This window comes from Nannospalax galili, unplaced genomic scaffold, assembly GCF_000622305.1.
Source record: "Nannospalax galili isolate Female #2095 unplaced genomic scaffold, S.galili_v1.0 scaffold59, whole genome shotgun sequence".
Taxonomy (NCBI): Eukaryota; Metazoa; Chordata; class Mammalia; order Rodentia; family Spalacidae; genus Nannospalax; species Nannospalax galili.
The window spans coordinates 2345600-2363014 of NW_008344412.1; the positions used below are offsets into that span (position 1 = coordinate 2345600).

General features: G+C 39.2%; 1 protein-coding gene across 4 annotated transcripts in view; it reads right to left on the reverse strand.

The window, feature by feature from the left end:
- Positions 1–17415, reverse strand: part of Plch1 (phospholipase C eta 1) — a 174465-nt gene that overhangs the window by 44257 nt on the left and 112793 nt on the right. For all 4 annotated transcript variants that reach the window (XM_008840636.1, XM_008840634.1, XM_008840635.1 and 1 more), the window contains exons 7-9: positions 16109–16312; positions 6726–6846; positions 4353–4524 (exon numbers count right to left, since the gene is read on the reverse strand). In XM_008840636.1, coding sequence (XP_008838858.1) covers positions 4353–4524; positions 6726–6846; positions 16109–16312 — 497 coding nt within the window. The remainder of the gene's footprint in view (positions 1–4352; positions 4525–6725; positions 6847–16108; positions 16313–17415) is intronic.

Genomic DNA, 17415 nt, shown 5'->3' on the forward strand with positions numbered 1-17415 from the left:
CTGCTGTGTGAGCATGAGGCCCGGAGTTCCCATCTCCAGAAGCCACATAAAGAGGGATGTGTGTGGTGAGGACCTGTAATCTCAGTGCTCCTATGGTGAGCAGGGAGTTGACACAGAACTGGAAGTTTATTGGCTGCCTCAAACAAGATGGAATGTGAGTACCTACACACATTGTTCTCTGACCTCCATACACATGCCCCCCCCCATGAACATACACACGGGTGCATGCTCACATACACAAAGATAAAAAAGACTATCTTTAGGTAGGAGTACTATGAGTGATATTTTTTCTTTTCTGCATTTCCCAATTTACATTCAGAAAAAGTAAAAGCAAATAAAAAAGGCCAAGAGATGGCAAGACCCAGGAGCCTGATAAGGGCTCAAAGGTAACTGTCTACATCAATAGTCTTATTTGTGAGCAGAAAGGAATAGGAATAGGGCACTGAATTGTTCTCAGAAGCTCCTGGAGAGTGGGGTGGGCAGAACCAGGCTCTGACTCTAAGTGACTGAGCCATTATGGTAGGAAGCCTCCAAAGTATGTATCATCCAATGTCTTCTGCCTCCTGTCCCCTTGCCATACTGAAAGACCTTCTTCTTGAGTGTGGGCCAGACCTAGTGACCACTTCTAACACAGAACACAGCAAAGGTGATAGGTGCCCTTCCTGAGGAGACTTCCTTCTTTTGTACTGAATTTTTAATTGAATTTTTACAATTTTCATACAATATAATTTCATGGTACTTATCCTATCCACACCTCCCCTTACTGCCCACTGCCCAACTGAATGTACTCCATTATATATAAAATGCATTTGTGTCTCCAAATGTCCTCCAGTGTGGATCCATCCACTGGAGCCTGGCTAAACTACCAAGAGTCCCAAGCTTAAAAAACACTGTCTCTGCCCCTCCCAGCAGCCACCTGTTGCCACAGTTTCCGTAGGTTGGGGTTGGAGTTTCTTACCCTCTTCCTCATATCTATGCTGAGATTTTGTGTGATTCGAGCTTGCATGGGATTTGTGCATGCTGTCACTATTTATGTGAGATCATATGAGTAACTGACAAGCTGTCTGGAAAACTATCTCCTTATGGTCATCTACCACCTCTGGCTCTTAAAATCTTTCTGCCCCTCTTCTGCAATGGTCCCTGAGGCCTGGGAGGCAGAAACTTGATCTAGGCATCCTATTCGGGGATAAGCACCCTGCAGCCTCTTGTTCTCTGCACATCAGTTGTAGGTTTCTGAGTTAATCACAATCTATTGCATAAGGAAACTTCTCTGGCAAGAGTTGAGAGATGCATTAATTCTGCCAAGATGAGGTGCACACTGACCCAGGATGGGATAGTATCCCTGTCCCTTACTTCTTTTTAGCTTCCATACTACTCTCCTCAGATCTCAATTTCTCTCTTTCTCTGTCTCTCTGTCTCTCTGTGTCTCTCTCTCTGTCTCTCTCTGTGTCTCTCTGTCTCTCTCTGTGTCTCTCTGTGTCTTTCTGTCTCTCTCTCTCTCTCTCTCTCTCTCTCTCTCTCTCTCTCTTTCTCTCTCTCTGTAAATTGTTCAGTGGACAGAACAATTTCTTTTCCCCATCTTGAGGTAACTGTGGCCTTACCTGACGTCTTCACTTGTAAGAGGCTTTGAGCCGAGAATCAGCTAAACCATACCCAGGTACATGACCTATAGGAGCTATGGGATAATAAATATTTGCTTTCTACGTTGCTAAATTTTGGGTCAATTCGCTGTGCAGCCATAGATACTTAATATAATCACCAAATAGAATCATGGGGCAGAACTAATCCAGTGAAAACACCTTGTGCAAAATAATGAGGCACAGAGCTTATCACTTGCAACGTCATCATCCACACAATAGACTTCAGGAACTGTTCCCAGAAAGGCTGCCATCTGGCCCTTGATATTTCTAACTTCCTTCACCACCCTCTCAGCAGGTTGGGCTCAGTTTCGACCTCCTAGTGTTTCTGCTTTGATGCCAGGGGCAGATCACCTGATTGGCAGTTTCCCCCTACTTCAAGAAAGGCTACAAAAGCAAGTATCTCATATTTTCACCTCCTACAAGGGATTACTCAAAACAGAGATGGAAATTCTCTAAACATGGAAGACTTAACATGCTTGGCGGCCAAGCTAATTCTTCCCTCACAGGAGATCAACTTGGGCTGTAAGAGGAGTCTCTATCTCTTGTCCTGCACGTTGCTAGATACCCAAAGCTCAGACCCTGGGGCTTTAGCACAAGGATAATTTCAAAGAGGATTAGATAATGTAGGTAATAAAAATGAATATATTCAGAACCAAAACTAGTAGGATCTGGAGACTTAAATAACCTACAAAATGGCATTTACAAAATTAAAGTGGTAGAATCTAATTTGTGCATTGTCATTGTTTTGTTTTTAAACAGCGTCTTGTGTATCGCAGGATGGCCTTGAACTCACTGTGTAGCTAAGGATGACCTTGAATTTCTGATACTCCTGCCTCCACTTCATAAATTACTAGGATTACATTGCCTTTAGGATCAGAGACTGTTAACCAGAACATCTGCTTTTGCTTTAAATAGGAACATGCTGGAGCACAGATCAGGCCATCTTATTTTTCAAAATTGTATTCCTTTATTTATTTATTTATTCATGTGGCTTATTGAGACAGGATCTCTGTATGTAGCCCAGGCTGCCCTTGAACTCACTGTCTTCCTGCCTCAGTGTGAGATTATAGTCCTGTGCCACCACACCCAGCTTTCTCCTCAACTTCTAAAGAACCTCCCCAACAGCAAACAGGTCTCAGATGTAGCTGAAATGTCTGCAGCCCTGACTGCTGCCACCACTTCCGATGACTGCCTCAGACCTTCTGTCTCATTTATTCTGGTGCCCATAAGCCCTCAGACATTCTGTGCTAAATGAACCAAAGTCTCGCCATAAGAAGGGGCTCAACTGGTTCACATCTACCTTAAATTCCACTGTTTAAAATTAAAGATTTTGAAAAAATGGTCTCCATCTACATTTAATTTCCTGCCTGTTGGGCAAGGAATATTTAAGAAATGTGGAAGTATTTACAATATTACAAAGGTAACAAAGGTAACATTACAATATTACAAATGTTACAAAGGTAACATTTCATTTTCTAATCCAGAAAACATTTTTTTTAATTTTATTTGTTTTATTTTATGTGTATGCGTGTATTGCCTGCATGTAGATAAGTGCCCCTGGGACTGGAGTTACAGACAGTTGTTAGCTGCCATGTGGGTGCTGGGATTCGAACCCAGGTCTTCTGCAAGAACAATCAGTGTTCTTAACCACTGAGCCATCTCTCCAGCCCCAAAAACCAATTTTTAACAACAGTGGTTATCTTTAGCCAGACTTGTGAAAGTTGACCTGTCACATTATCTGAAGCTTTTATTCAAAATGAACTTATACATACAAGTGCCTGACAAGACCTCTTTGATGGGTTCTGAATCTTTAATTGTCATTTAATTGCTAGAAAAGCAGGTTTTGACCAATTCTGAAGATGAGTTCATTTTCTCTTCTCTGTGCGCTATCCCCTTCCTTCAGGCTCTAAAGTTCTGCCATGAAATGTGTTGTTCCCTTGGCGCTCTTACATCACCAATGTGGTACACAGCCTTTTTAAAGTAGCCTGCTGCTCTGTTCTTTAAGTTTTCAGTCTCAAAACAATGCAACCTTCCAAGGTCTTAGTTAAAAAAAAAAAAAAAAGGCCCTGGAATTAAGTGAAATCACAAAGTCAGCGATCTAAAAGCTCAAGGAACTGTCTTGCTGACTGTTCTGTGTATTAATAATATTCATTGTGGTAAGTTTCCTCTGAGGAAAATCTATTGATGAAATGTCATTCTGCCTACCCCATCTCCTCTTGTAGCCATGAGTCCTGTGGGGAGTTATGTCTGTGCTCATGATCCTGTTTGACGTGAGCGTTTCTTACTTATGTAACCAAGACCAATCAACCATGAAGATTTTTTTCTTTTGACAGACAGTTATTGGAGCTTGAAATGGGAGAAAAGAATCTGAACGAAGTGCCTTCAAGATACAGAGTCGGAGACTTTTCGTCTCTCTTGCATCTCACATTCCCATACGCACATTTCTGTGTGAACTCTTCCAGTCTAAAACAGCTTGCACAGCATTGATAGTCATAAAAACAAATCCCAAAGCATCCAATCATTCAACCATAATTTTCCTCTGAAGGCGTGACTATAGATTGAAATAAGGTGCATATATAGATCTAGACAATCGTTAACATGTATTGATTCTAATTATTATTTTCTTTTTAAACTAGTATGCTTTAGTCAGAAGGGAGGGAAGATGAGGTTGATCACTAATGCTTTCAATGCTTTGATTATGCCCTTAATTACCTTCACCAGGATTTTGCCTTTCAGACTCTGAGGACTTGGGAGCTGCCTGCACTCTCCTGTGTCGACAGAGGAGAGGTCCAGTTTATCTTTGAATATTCCTTTCAGGTACTGAGCAATCTTCCTTTGCTGCTGGATACTGCAGTGATTCTCAATAGACAGTATAACTGGAAATCTGAGAAAACAACAACAATTCCAAGGGCATTCAATATGGGCGATCCATAAGGAGCCAGAGAAATAATCTGTATTCACTGCAGTCTTACAATCCCACTGACTATATTTGCAATATTAATAATGATTTAAAATGCTGCTAAAATAAGAAAGATTACAGGTGCTGTAATGAAAATTCCTCTGAGCAAATGTATTTTGCCAGGGATAATGACTGAACAAATATTAATTCTTTCAGGATGACTTTAATACTTGGCATCACGCAAAAAGTATGGAATGTGTTTTTAAAAGAAAATGGAAGTCAAAGATGCTGCTAAACACCCTATAATGCCAAGATAGCCCCCAACAACAAATTATCTTGCCACAAATGTCCATAGTGCCGAAGTTAAGAAACCATGGTAAGGGGCTGGAGAGATGGCTCAGGGGTTAATACTTGCTGTTCTTCCAGAGGATCTGGGTTCAATTCCCAGCATCCACATGGCAGCTAACAACCATCCAGTACTCCAGTTCCAGGGGATCCACACTCTCTTCTGGCCTCTGCTGTCATCACATGCACACGGTGCACTTATATACATGCATGCAAAACACTCATAGACATAAAATAAAAATAAAATACTTTTTTTAAAAAAAACATGGTAAAAAGAAATAATTTGAAAAAGGCTCAAACTTTTAAATTTCCTAAATAAGTATATAACATGCTTTCATTTAAAGTACATTTCTTCTAAGCATTCTTAAGTTTGAAGTGAAGGGTCTGGACACCAGGCCCTGTGAGGAATGCAGGTGCCAATCTTTCTTAATGCTGTTTCATATACTGGGTAATACAGACATATAAGACAACAGAAATCAGGGTTGAAAAGCTGATGAGAACTTAGTGCTCAATATTCCTCCAGATCAAATATGCCCCAAACTAAATTTAACTATGCAGCAAGAATCTCTTGTTAGAATATCATTTTAACCTCATGTTTATAATTAGACCAAATATTAGACATTTAAAAGCTACTATTGAAAAATTAATTTTATGGAATTATAATTTTAATTTGCTTCTTTAATTAAAAAATATTTTCCTGTATGCTTGGTATACTCAGGGTACATGCTAAATAGCAAGGAATGAATAAGAAGTGACTAGGATATAGCCTCTTTTTTCAATGAGTTCACCACCTCACACATATAGCAAGTTTTAGCAGGGTACTATATGCTCTGACATATATTTTCAGGCAGATAAATATGGAGAAAGGGAATATAAGTGAGCTGGGGGGGGGGGGCAATATGCTTCCCAGTGTGACAGTGCTTAAATAATCTGGTTGGATAAAAAAGAACCAGGTAGGTGGCACATTAGGAAGGGTGCTCCTGGCAAAGGGCAGCATATCCTAGGGTGGGAGCTGTAAAAGTTGAAGGCTTTCTGGGAAGGTGAGAGGCAGTTATTAGGAGCAAATGCTAGGTCCCTATGGAGCAAAGGTGGAAGGAGATCTGGAAGAGAAGGAAATAGTTCCGCCTTAAAGCACATGAAGATATCCTGGGCGCTGTAGAGGATTTAGAAAGGACTCCAGGACAAGAATTAAAGCCTCATGCAGGTTTCAGAAAGAAAGAATGGCATCAGCGTGGAGGATGAGCCCAAGGGAAACGAGAATAAACGGAAGCAATGACATCAAAGAACAGTTACATTTCCTCTGCTGGATGTCCTTTTTAATATTTTACTTATCATTTTTTATTTTATGTGTATGACTGCATGGCCTACATGTATGTAAGTGCACCCATGTTATGCAATGCCCGTGGAGGTCAGAAGAGTGAGTCAGAGCAGCCAGTGTTCTTAACCACCGAGCCATCTCTCTAGCCCCCTCTGTTGGATGTCCTATGTATCTCAAAGTGTCTGACATCCAGCATTTTATTATATATAATGTAATGTCACAAAACTATTTTGTATAATAACTTGTTTCCAAGCTTTACAAGTTTAGAATTTTAGAAACTATTCTTTGCAGGGATGTTTTCAAGGAGACAGGATGAGAGAGAACGGCATTAAGGAGAAAGTGGGGCACAAGGATGCACAAACTGGAAGGCCATAGTATCTGTTCCCCATCTTTGCTGGGAAGGAAAGAGGGAACCAAGGCCATAGAAACAGAGGTGAGGAGTCAAGAGTGTGTGGTTATAACTGTGTTCATTCAGGCCAGGCTCCTGAGTGAGGCATGGAGCTGAGCTCCCAGGAGTACTTACTCATTCTTCACAAAGGCATGCCTATTGATGGTCTCCACAACATCTCTGAAGAGGATTTTTGAAGTGAGAGTATAACCATGGTGCACCACTGGCTCTCCATCTGGACCATCCCAGCAGTCAACTGCCAGACACAGAACTTCACATCAACAACCTGAAGTCTCTGGAGCTTCTTAATACTTGCAAAACTACCAGACACATTCATGATTATTATTGGAAAATTATATATACTACAATCATGACAAAGGCATGGAGATAAAGGCATGCACATTCTGACATACCCTTCAGAATAAAGAATTAAAGGTGTAAGTGATTTGCTTTTTTGAGAGCTTATAACTTACAAAGTTGTCATACTTCTAAGTCGCCTAGCATTTACTGAAGGTTGTGTTGGAAATCATCTAAAACAAACCAAACATACCCAAATATGTGATATCTCATTTTTAAAAATACATCAAAAATAATTTTTCTTTATTATAACCCTGCATAGTCTAAACAAAGTATTTAAAACCCACTATCAACTCCCGAGTTAAGTTACAGATTATGAGCAAGAAACTTTGATTTTCTTCTTACATAGTAATCTTGAGTTCAGCATTCTTCAATTTAAAAGCCTCTGGCTAAAATATTAATAAATGCATATTTGAAATACATGCACAAGCTTTTGGAGAGTTTTCACAACTCTCTGATGTCTGTGAAGATTTATTTTCATCATATGAATATCCTTGGAGGCTTTAAACTACGTTCATGTTTCTTGGAGTTGCTGTCATCTTTTAGAACACTACAGTATCCCTCTCAAATCACTGACAGGGCTTTTCATAATTGTTCCTTTAAATCTATCATGTTTCCATTTGATTTACTTCCATTTTGCTAATTGTATGGCATTATAAAATAATATTAACTTCCTAAGTTCAAATCCTCAGTCGTAGCATAATTTATGTGACTATGAGCAAATGATTCAGCCGTTTGAAGCTTTCTTTTGCCATCTATAAAATAGAAATAATAGCTGTGCTTAAAAGTATAGTGATTGAGTGATGATTAAGTGTCCATAAAGTTGCTTACGACACTACATAACACATAGTAACAGTTTCTGTTATTGATACTGTATTATGAACAAAGACAATCTCATTGGTTCCCAGCAAGATAGACAAGATTTCCCTACCACCCTCCTTACATGAAAGTTGGCTTTTACTTCTTTTATATTCTTCTGGTAGATTCATCTTAAAACACTGATTACACCAGGTCACTTCTTTGCTCGAAGCTCTCCTAGGCACTTACTCAGCATCCTACTATATGGTTTCTACATATGTGGTAAATTTATTAATAAATAACTTACAGCAGCTCCTATATGATTAACCCTAGATTCCCATTTCTAGTGCTAGTGACTTGGGAGGCATACACTAAGCCTCCCAGTTATAGAACTGGACTACATTTCCCAACATTCTCTTGAGGGTATGGCCACTGAACCACAAGCAAAAATGATATGCGGGGCTGGAGAGATGGCTCAACCATCTCTCAGATGGTTAAAGGCGCAGGTTGCTCTTGCAGAGGATCTGGGTTAGGTCTCCAGCACTCACAAGACAGCTAGCAACCATTTATAACTCAAGTTCCAGAGGATTTGATGCCCTCTGCCTCTATGGGCATTGCACATGGTGCACTTAAGTACATTCACATAAAACACTCCTACATATAATACAAAAATAAATTTTTAAAAAATTTTAATGATATGTACCACTTCCTGTCTGGCCAATGGAAGCTTGCCTTCCATCTGCATCTAGCCCTTTCCTCTTCTGCTATGACTTTACAAGTTACGTACCAAAGATGTGGCATAGGCCAGGGTTAGAAAGCTGGATTCCTGAATCATTGGTTGGAAAATTCACACCTATTGTAGACTTCACATAAACAAATTGTAAACTTCCATTTCAAAAGTGGATTATTTGCCAATATTTAAAGACTTTGAAGTTTAAAGGAATCACTGTTGCCTCAGCAACCCCTCAGTTATCTCAGTAAGTAAGTTCAATAAATTCATTGGTTCCCCAGTAAAACTTTAATGAAACATTGACTTGACACTAGAACCTTAAAGGAGCATAAGAATTGCTTAGCATCCCCAGGAAAAGAAGTCTCAGATGGAAAATTTATTTGTTAATGCTATTATGTCTCATAATTATTCTTTTAAAAAAAAGAAAATGAGAACGTAAACCCTTCCGATGAGTTAAGATAAGTTTGAACAACCACCAATTTTCTTAGCCTGCAACCAGACCATGGCGCCAGGTCCCCTCATCCTAGGGACATTCATTAACCCATTGAGACAACACCTTCCCTCCCTCTTCCCCAGCTAACTTTCCGCTTCAGCCGGTATAAGAATCCCCGTGGAAAAATAAACTTTGGCAGCTTGATCAGAGTTCTTTGTCTTGCTGTCATTCTTCGTGTCTCTTGTCCCATCATTCCAGGTCCCTGGGAGTTCGAGTCTCCATCTCCCGCCCTGCTGGCCAGGGCACCCAGGAAAAGAAGTCTCACCACCGATGGAAATTTTATTTATTAATGCTATTATGTATCATAAGTATTTTTAAAAAAAGAAAATGAGAATGTAAAAGATGTTAAAAAGATATGGGAATAGAGATATTTTCCAAAATAGAAAAAATGAAAAAGCCTAAGCAACTGATGAAGGTCTATTTAGGTTTGCAATATATAAAGGATAAGACAAAAATAATATACACATAATCTTAAATTTTCTATGGTCATAGTTTAGTCAACTAGTATAAGGAACAAAATATATATCTAGTCAAGGTTTATCTGAGAGTATCTGGTTTTTTACCCAACCCTTATCTATATAGCACATGATAATTAAAAGTACCAGACTGGTGGAACCAACCTTCTTGGATGTTTAACAGTCATAGTTTGAGGCCCTTACTAATGTGGTCAGAGGGACTTAAAAGACAGTTTTTGCTCCTTTCCCTCCAAGGTTGACTAAGTTCCAGGGTACTAAGGAACATCTCTCAAAATGTCCTGAAACTATGGCGAGCCACCTGTCCTCTTGTTCAGGGAGGACATGGAGATCCCACGAGATAGACTTGAACCAGTGTCCAGTCTACAAAGAGGAGGGTCAACTCAGAGGAAGCACCTCATTCATGCTTCCAAGTGAAGCCAGACATGGTCGAACAGGACCTTTGACTTCTCATCACATACATGGACTGGTAAAAGAAAGGAGCCAGGAGCTCCTTCCAAGCCCACATGACCCCTGAGGAAAAGATCCTCAAATGACCTTAAGTATAAAAATAAATTGGATTATTTGGGCCAACTGTATGGTATTAAAACACCCAAAAGGAAACACCCAAAGAATAAACTCATCAGTATACTTCTTTAAGAGTTCAAGGGATTACACTTCCCAGACATTAGGCTTAAGTCTATGAAAAGTTATTTAGACAATTATTTCTCACTGATGATTTTGTTCCTAATCAGAAAGTGCTGTTCAGATGTAAGACTTCAAATATTGGTCTCCAATACTGTAGTGCCCACCCGTAGCTAAGGGAGACAACCAGCTATTGTTCTAAAATGATGGAGAAATTTATTTTCTCCTCCTATCTAGAAGCCTTTGAGAGGGAACTAACACTGATTCTAACCATTCCAACAGCTATCAAAATGCCTGAAAGCAAATCCCGAATCCATCACTCTTGAGTTTAGCCTCGGAAGACAAAAGTTGAAAACAGCCCTGCTCTGACTTTTTTTCTAGTTCTCTGGCTAGAACTTGTAATGCTAACTATCCTTGCCTTTACTTCTCCTTCACATCTCGTAGTCATGTTTCAAAGACTTTCTTTTCCCCTTAAGAGATAAGAGTTATGCAATTTGGGAATCTTTTATATAGACCAATGAAGGGGTACTCTAATTGCCTCACCCTGTGTCCCTGTTCAGCATGGAAGAAGACAGAATGGTCTGCATCGCTATTCCCTATTGGCAATTTGTGTAACCTCTTCAGAGGATGGTGTGATAAGAATAGGAGGTATGAATTCACTAGGCAGTTTAGGGTAAAAAGACCCCAAAGAAAAGTAGCCAGTTTTTTGGGTAAAAGTCAAAATGTCCTTGGGCCTTTTAGCAACATACTCCGTTCCAAAGGCCAAAAATGTTGAAAATATTTGGGAGCTTTTATCTAATCCTTGAAAGATTTTAGGGTTATCTCTTCAGAGGGGGGGGATGGGAACCATAAAAATAAATAAATCAAAGAAGAAAGAGTACGTGAAGTTATCAGAAAAAAAAATGATGGGGAGATATGGGAGGAGTTGGAGGGGAGGGAGTGGGCATGGATTTGATCAAAACACCTCATATGCATGTATGAAATTCTCAATAAATTATTTATTTAAAAAAAGACTTTGTACAACTGACTCATTAAATGTGCAAGACATTCAAAAAGAAAAGCCTACATATATTTTAACAATAAAAATTGACCTGACATGGGTTGGAGAGATGGTGCAGCAGTTAAAAGCACTGGCTGCTCTTGCAGAGGACCTGGGTTCGATTGCCAGCACCCATATGGAGGCTAACAACTATCTGTAATTCCAGTTCCAGGGTATCCAATGCCCTCTTCTGATTTCTGCTAGAACTGTAAAACACTGTGCACTTACACAAATGCAGGCAATACACTTAAAATAAAAATAAATGAAATATATTTTTAAAAATTTACCTGAGGCTTCTTCTAACCTGAAATGAATTCATTTGCAAGTAACTTACGAATTCTTAAGCTAACTATGGGGAAATGGGAGATAATTTGGGCTAAACACTATTCTCCATACTGGATTTGCCTAAATACTTATTAAAACCCTGCCTTAATTAAATTCACACAGTTTAAAGCTGTGCCTGTTCCCTATTTTTATAGAAACTTCCCTGTATGTGGGCTTTGCATATTTCTCCAAGAAATATCTCCATTCCTCATAAAATATTCACCATAGTCATAAAATGACAGTGATGGTTAATTTTAAGTGTCAGTCAAGCTAGCTGTGATGCTCAGCAACTTAGTCAAACTCCAGTCTAGATGTTGCTATGGTATCGATAAATGTGATCAACATTTAAATTAGTAGACTTTGAGGAAAGCAGAGTATTCTCCATTGTGTGGACGATCCTCTTCCAATCAGTCGAGGACACTAAAAGCAGGTATGTATGCTTCCCAAGAAGCAGAAATCCTCTTCAGTACTGCAATATGCAAGTTCTATTTGAGTGTGCTTTAACCTCACAACTAAAATATCACCTTTAATCAAGATCAATCTACGGATTTCAGAATTGCCTGTGACCACAATCACATGAACCCATTCCTTAAATTCAACCAAACAATCCCAATCCCAATTTATTTTTCTTTATCTTATTGGTCCCTTTTCTGGAGAACTTTAATTAATACAGTTATCTCTATCCATCCATTAAACACTGGTCAGTCAAAAACGTCTATGTGGTAGCTAAGCTTGGTTGTCAACTTGATACACTTAGGGTGACGGAACCTCACCTGAGGAATTTTCTTTATCAGATTGACCTATGGGCATGTTTGTGGGGCATTTTCTTTATTGTTAAATGATGTAAGAGGGTCTAGCCCACTGTAGGTGGTAACATCCCTGGGCAGGTGGACCTGGGCTATGTAGGAAAGGCAACTGAACATGAGCCTGAGAACAAGCCGATGAGGAGTGTTCCCCCAAGGTTTCTGCTTAAAGTGCCTTCTTTGAGTTTTGGCCTTGGCTTCCCTAGATGATGGACTGTAACCTATAAGATGAAGTAAACCCTTTTTTTCTAAGTTGCTTTTGGTCAGGGTATAGTATCACAGCAATAGTAAACCAAACTAGAACACTATAATAGAAGAAAGAACTTTCAAAGTAAATACCACCGAAATACAAGAAACAATAACAGAGATGCTGTTGGGAGACGATTGTAAAATTCTGTGGTGTCACTCTTCTATTCAGCCTGAAAATGAAGTCAAATGTATTGAAGACATCATAGAAGAAAAGGTTCACTTCTCTTTCCTGAGATTCTTTTTTATAACTTTAAAAAAAAAATTGAGAATTTCATACATGCGTATAATGTGTTTTGATCAAATCCACACCCACTCCCTCCCCTCCAACTCCTCCCATACTGCCCCATCACTTTTTTCTGACAACTTCGTGTACTCTTTCTTTTTTGGGGGGCAGGGGGCTTTTTGCTACTCTAACATTCCCCACTCTGAAGAGGTAACCCAAAAATCTTTTAGGGATTAGATAAGAGCTCCCAAATATTTTTGACATTTTTGGCCTTTGGAACAGATCATGTTGCTAAGAGACCCACCTTTCCTGAGATTCTTATCTCAGGTACTGAAAGAATGAATAGAAGATACAGGTACTAGTCATGTGCCAGAACTAGTCATGTGCCACATAGTGGCATTGTAATCTATAGGAGTCCCATTAATGGCTATACATTTCTTCTTTTTATTTTATGTGTATGAATATATTGCCTGCATGTATGTAAGTGCACCCATGTCATGCACTGCCTGTGGAGAACAGAAGAGGGAGTCAGATTACCTGGAACTGGAGTTATAGACGGTTATTAGTCAGCATGTGGGTTCTGGGATTCAAACGTGGGTCTTCTGCAAGAGCAGCCAGTGCTCTTAACCACTGAGCCATCTCTCTAGCTTTCCATTTCTTCTTTTAAATTTTATTTTATTTTTAATTATATGTATTTGTGTTGAGTCTGTGTGTATGTGTATGTACACACACAGGTGCAGGTGCCCTCAGAGGCCAGAAGAGAGAGAGTCAGATCCCCTGGAGCTGGAGTTACAGGCAGTTATGACCTATCCAACATGAGTGCTGGGAACCAAACTCTGTTCCTCTATGAGAGCAGCAAGCTCTGAACCAAACATTTCTGAAACCTTGTAGCACTGAAGCTGTTCTAATGTCTTCACAGAACACATGACCCACACACTAATGATACTGCTGGTGTAGGCAAATGAACTTCACTTTCAGTTGAAGAAAATCATGACATGTGCAATTATGTATAGTGCCCATTGTCAGTAATGCTAATAAACAACTGTCTTATCGGTTTACATATTATTGAGCCATATTATTTATCATTATTTGAGAGCATACTTCTCCATTATATAGAGTTTATTATAAACAATATGCTATTTTGCACAGACAGCAGCTTCATACAGCTCAAGTTTACTGTGTCTCTTAATCACATTAAGAAGCCATATTGGATGACTGAGCTACACCACTTAGGTTTGTATAAGTAAACTCTGAGTTTGGCAAGATTCATAGCACATTTCCCAGAATGCATCCCCATCATTAAGCAGTGCATAGCTATGTGTAATTTCAACTTTTACCCTGATTTACAGTCCCATCTTAAAGGAGAAAGAATCTAACAGCGTTCCTTATAAATATACTATCTTTCAAGGAACGATACAAAGCAAACAAAGCAATTCAACACCTGATTTGTTCATCAGGTCCACATCAAAATGCTAATTTAAACTACATCAGTCATGAAAGACAGTGCACGTTGTTAATATTTAAAACACAGGCACACTATCCACAGCTGACATTGGTAACATCTTATATAATTTTATGTCTAAATTCATCACTTTTCTGTGACGAAATAGCACTGTGGTTTTTCACAACCAGACTCAAGTGAAGCTTTCCATAAAGGCTAATGCTATGCTGGGAATATTGATAAAGTAGGAATTCTCTACTCAGTCCCCCCAAGAAACAAAACAACCAGGAAATACAAAGAACATTTTTCAACCAGATCACACACTAGTGGCCCCCTAAACACTCTGACAGAAAGCTAGTCATTCAGAAAGCCAAATGGCTAGTCCAAAGCTTCTCATATGGAACCTACAGACACACACCATGGTAATGTTTTCAGACATAACAGAGAAAGTTATAAGCCATTATGATGACAACACAGTCAGTTCTGCAATGAGAACAAAAGATCTCCAGGACCAACTTCATAAGCAACTTATTAAACAAGTTGGGCCAAAAGGCAAGCAAATGAAAAGTCATATAAAAATGCTATCCATTTCATTTTCCACAGGCTGCCATTACCACAGTGACTCGGTAGTCTCCCTCTAAGACACCATAGAAACCCTGTAGACAACATTATTGTAGCAGAACTAATGGAGACAGAAAATCACATTATCAAAATAGAAGCTAGAAAGAAGGGAGACCTTCAGGTCACAACACCATGAAGAAATGGTCTGCAATCACTGTTCTCCATCTTTTCAGTATTATCCCTGAAAAGGCTGCTTAAGAAAAATGTCTGTAAAATGTGAACATTTCAATCTATGTCCTGCAACGTTCTACAAATCAGATTCTTTAAACATTAGCTGCAGCTCTTTAAGAATGAAGCCAACTTTATCCAAACCCAAGGTAAATAAAGTTGCCACTGATGTACATAAACTTTGGTGTCTCCACGCCCAAGTTGCAAATGTGAACTGAGCTCTTTAGAGTACATGACTGCCTGACTGAAAGGATCTGTTCTTTGTCCCTTAGCCATGGCCACTCTGCTGCCAGCAGTCCCTGGTCCCACTCCATTTTGATCATGCTCACCTATGCCACACTCTAAATAATGCCAACACCCCTAACTATGTGTCCACATGACAAGTGCCTGTTCTTGTTTTTGGTATGTGCAATGACAACTCTCTCCATATTTCTGTTGCCCTTCCAGTCTCTGGGTCTTATTTTGTCATCCCTTACTCACTTTACTTCCTGTCCTAGACCATGGTCCTCTGCCAGTTACTTTCAGAGTCCTCACCAACTCCTTGAAAACCTTTTATGCAGCCTAGAAATCCAAAGCCTTGAATCAGTTCTACAACCTATCTTCACTGATCCTATGTCAAAGGAGGCCCCCTCATTACCCAATCCAAAAGTTAACTCAACACTCTTATGCCTGACCCCAGCCTGCCTGGTTTTTAATCATATTGTACTCATTCTGTGGTACCCACCATGCCTATGACTCAACCAGTGGCATTCTCACACATACTAAGTATGTATGTGCATGCTCCCTGATAACCTGCAAGCTCTTCAAAGACAGATACCATGTCTTACTTATTATCTGTGTACTTACCATGGAAACCCACTAGAAATGTGATAGATGTTGACTAACAGTAGACCATGAAGTATCTTCAAAGCAAATATTTCTCATGAACTACTTCTGCCACTTTTTAATTTAAAAAAATATTTTCAGGTAGATTATAACTTTCAACAACTTTTCAGTAATTCAAGGTGTTTTTTTCAACTACTAGCTATATCTCTCTGTCCCCCTGATTGAAAACTAAGAAACAGAGAATGACTGTACAATGAGCATCTTTAATTAATGCATGAACATTTTTAAGCCTCTGTTACTTAAAGATCCTATTAAGCAATCACAGCAGAGCTCAGGCAGACTACACGTACCTTCCACACAGCGACAGCCCTCTTGTAGCACCCGTGCATACATATCCACTTTGGACTGAGAAAGGAGCTGGTCCCCAGTCAGGTATGTGTTGTGAGAAGACGCAATGTAGTAGTTGCAGAGGGGTTGATCCATGTCTTGGTATACTTCGTGGTGCAACGGGTTAAATATGTCACAAGCAGGACTACGCATAAAGTTGGTGAAGCCTTCAGAAGAAAGAGAGTAACATGCTGTAGTTTTCAAAGAATGGCTACTTCACTGATGGAAACAGAAACAAAGCAGGTCAGAGCGTATTCATAGAAATTACCAAAACAGTTTATGGTGACAACTGGGGCAAACAGAGATTTGCTTGATGTTAAATAGAGTATCAAAGGCTGAAATACGACTTTGGAGAGTGGCCATTTAAACATAACTTATAGAAAAAGAAGCTGACTTCTTAAGACTCTTGTGAGGGGACTGGAAGATGTATTGATTAACTACTAAACTCAACCTATATTTATGCAGCGTGACCTCAGGACCAACCAAGATTGCATTACAGTCATATTCATAACAAGTAGTAGCTTTATCGACCAGCAACGGATAGATTATTAAGATGACCTGAAAAAACAGTACATGTTAAAGTCAAAAGTTGAGCACTGCCTAAATTCATGGTATGATTTTGAAACTATGAGATTGGTTGGGGAGAATGCTAACAGTTATCACATAAATAACTTTCAAATAGTGCTTAACAGTTCTTTAGAAAATACTGTCAGTTTTTCTATAAGCTTTCAAAACATAAAGCCTGAGTAGAAAGTACATTAATTTGCATGACTCACAAGTACTTGAGTAGGATCATTATCAGGATAAATTGTTTCAAGTGCTTGAGAGCCATTGATAAAATTAAATCTGTACATATCCCCTGGGTCTTCAGGATTTCTTCACAGCTGCCTTATGCATAACGAGAGAACATATTTCATTCCATCACTGGGGAAGCTACAAGAAAAATACTCATTTCCTAGTACAGAAAAGGCCCAAGTTAGTTTTTCCTCTCTATTTAAACTGATCTTAATGATATAAAATTTTAAAATTATTCCTCTTCAATTTAATTTTCCTTGCCAGGAAATAAAAACATGATACTGAAGATCCCTTATCAAGCCAGGCTTGGTAAGATGAGTCTGATTGCTTGAATCTAGTAGTTCAGGCCCAATTCGGGCAACATAGTGAAGACCAGTCTTCCTAAAATTAAAAATACACAGATACGAAAACATTAAAACCTCACCCACAGTGATACTGGGAGCCTGGGAATCTGGAGACCGACAACTGAGAGTGA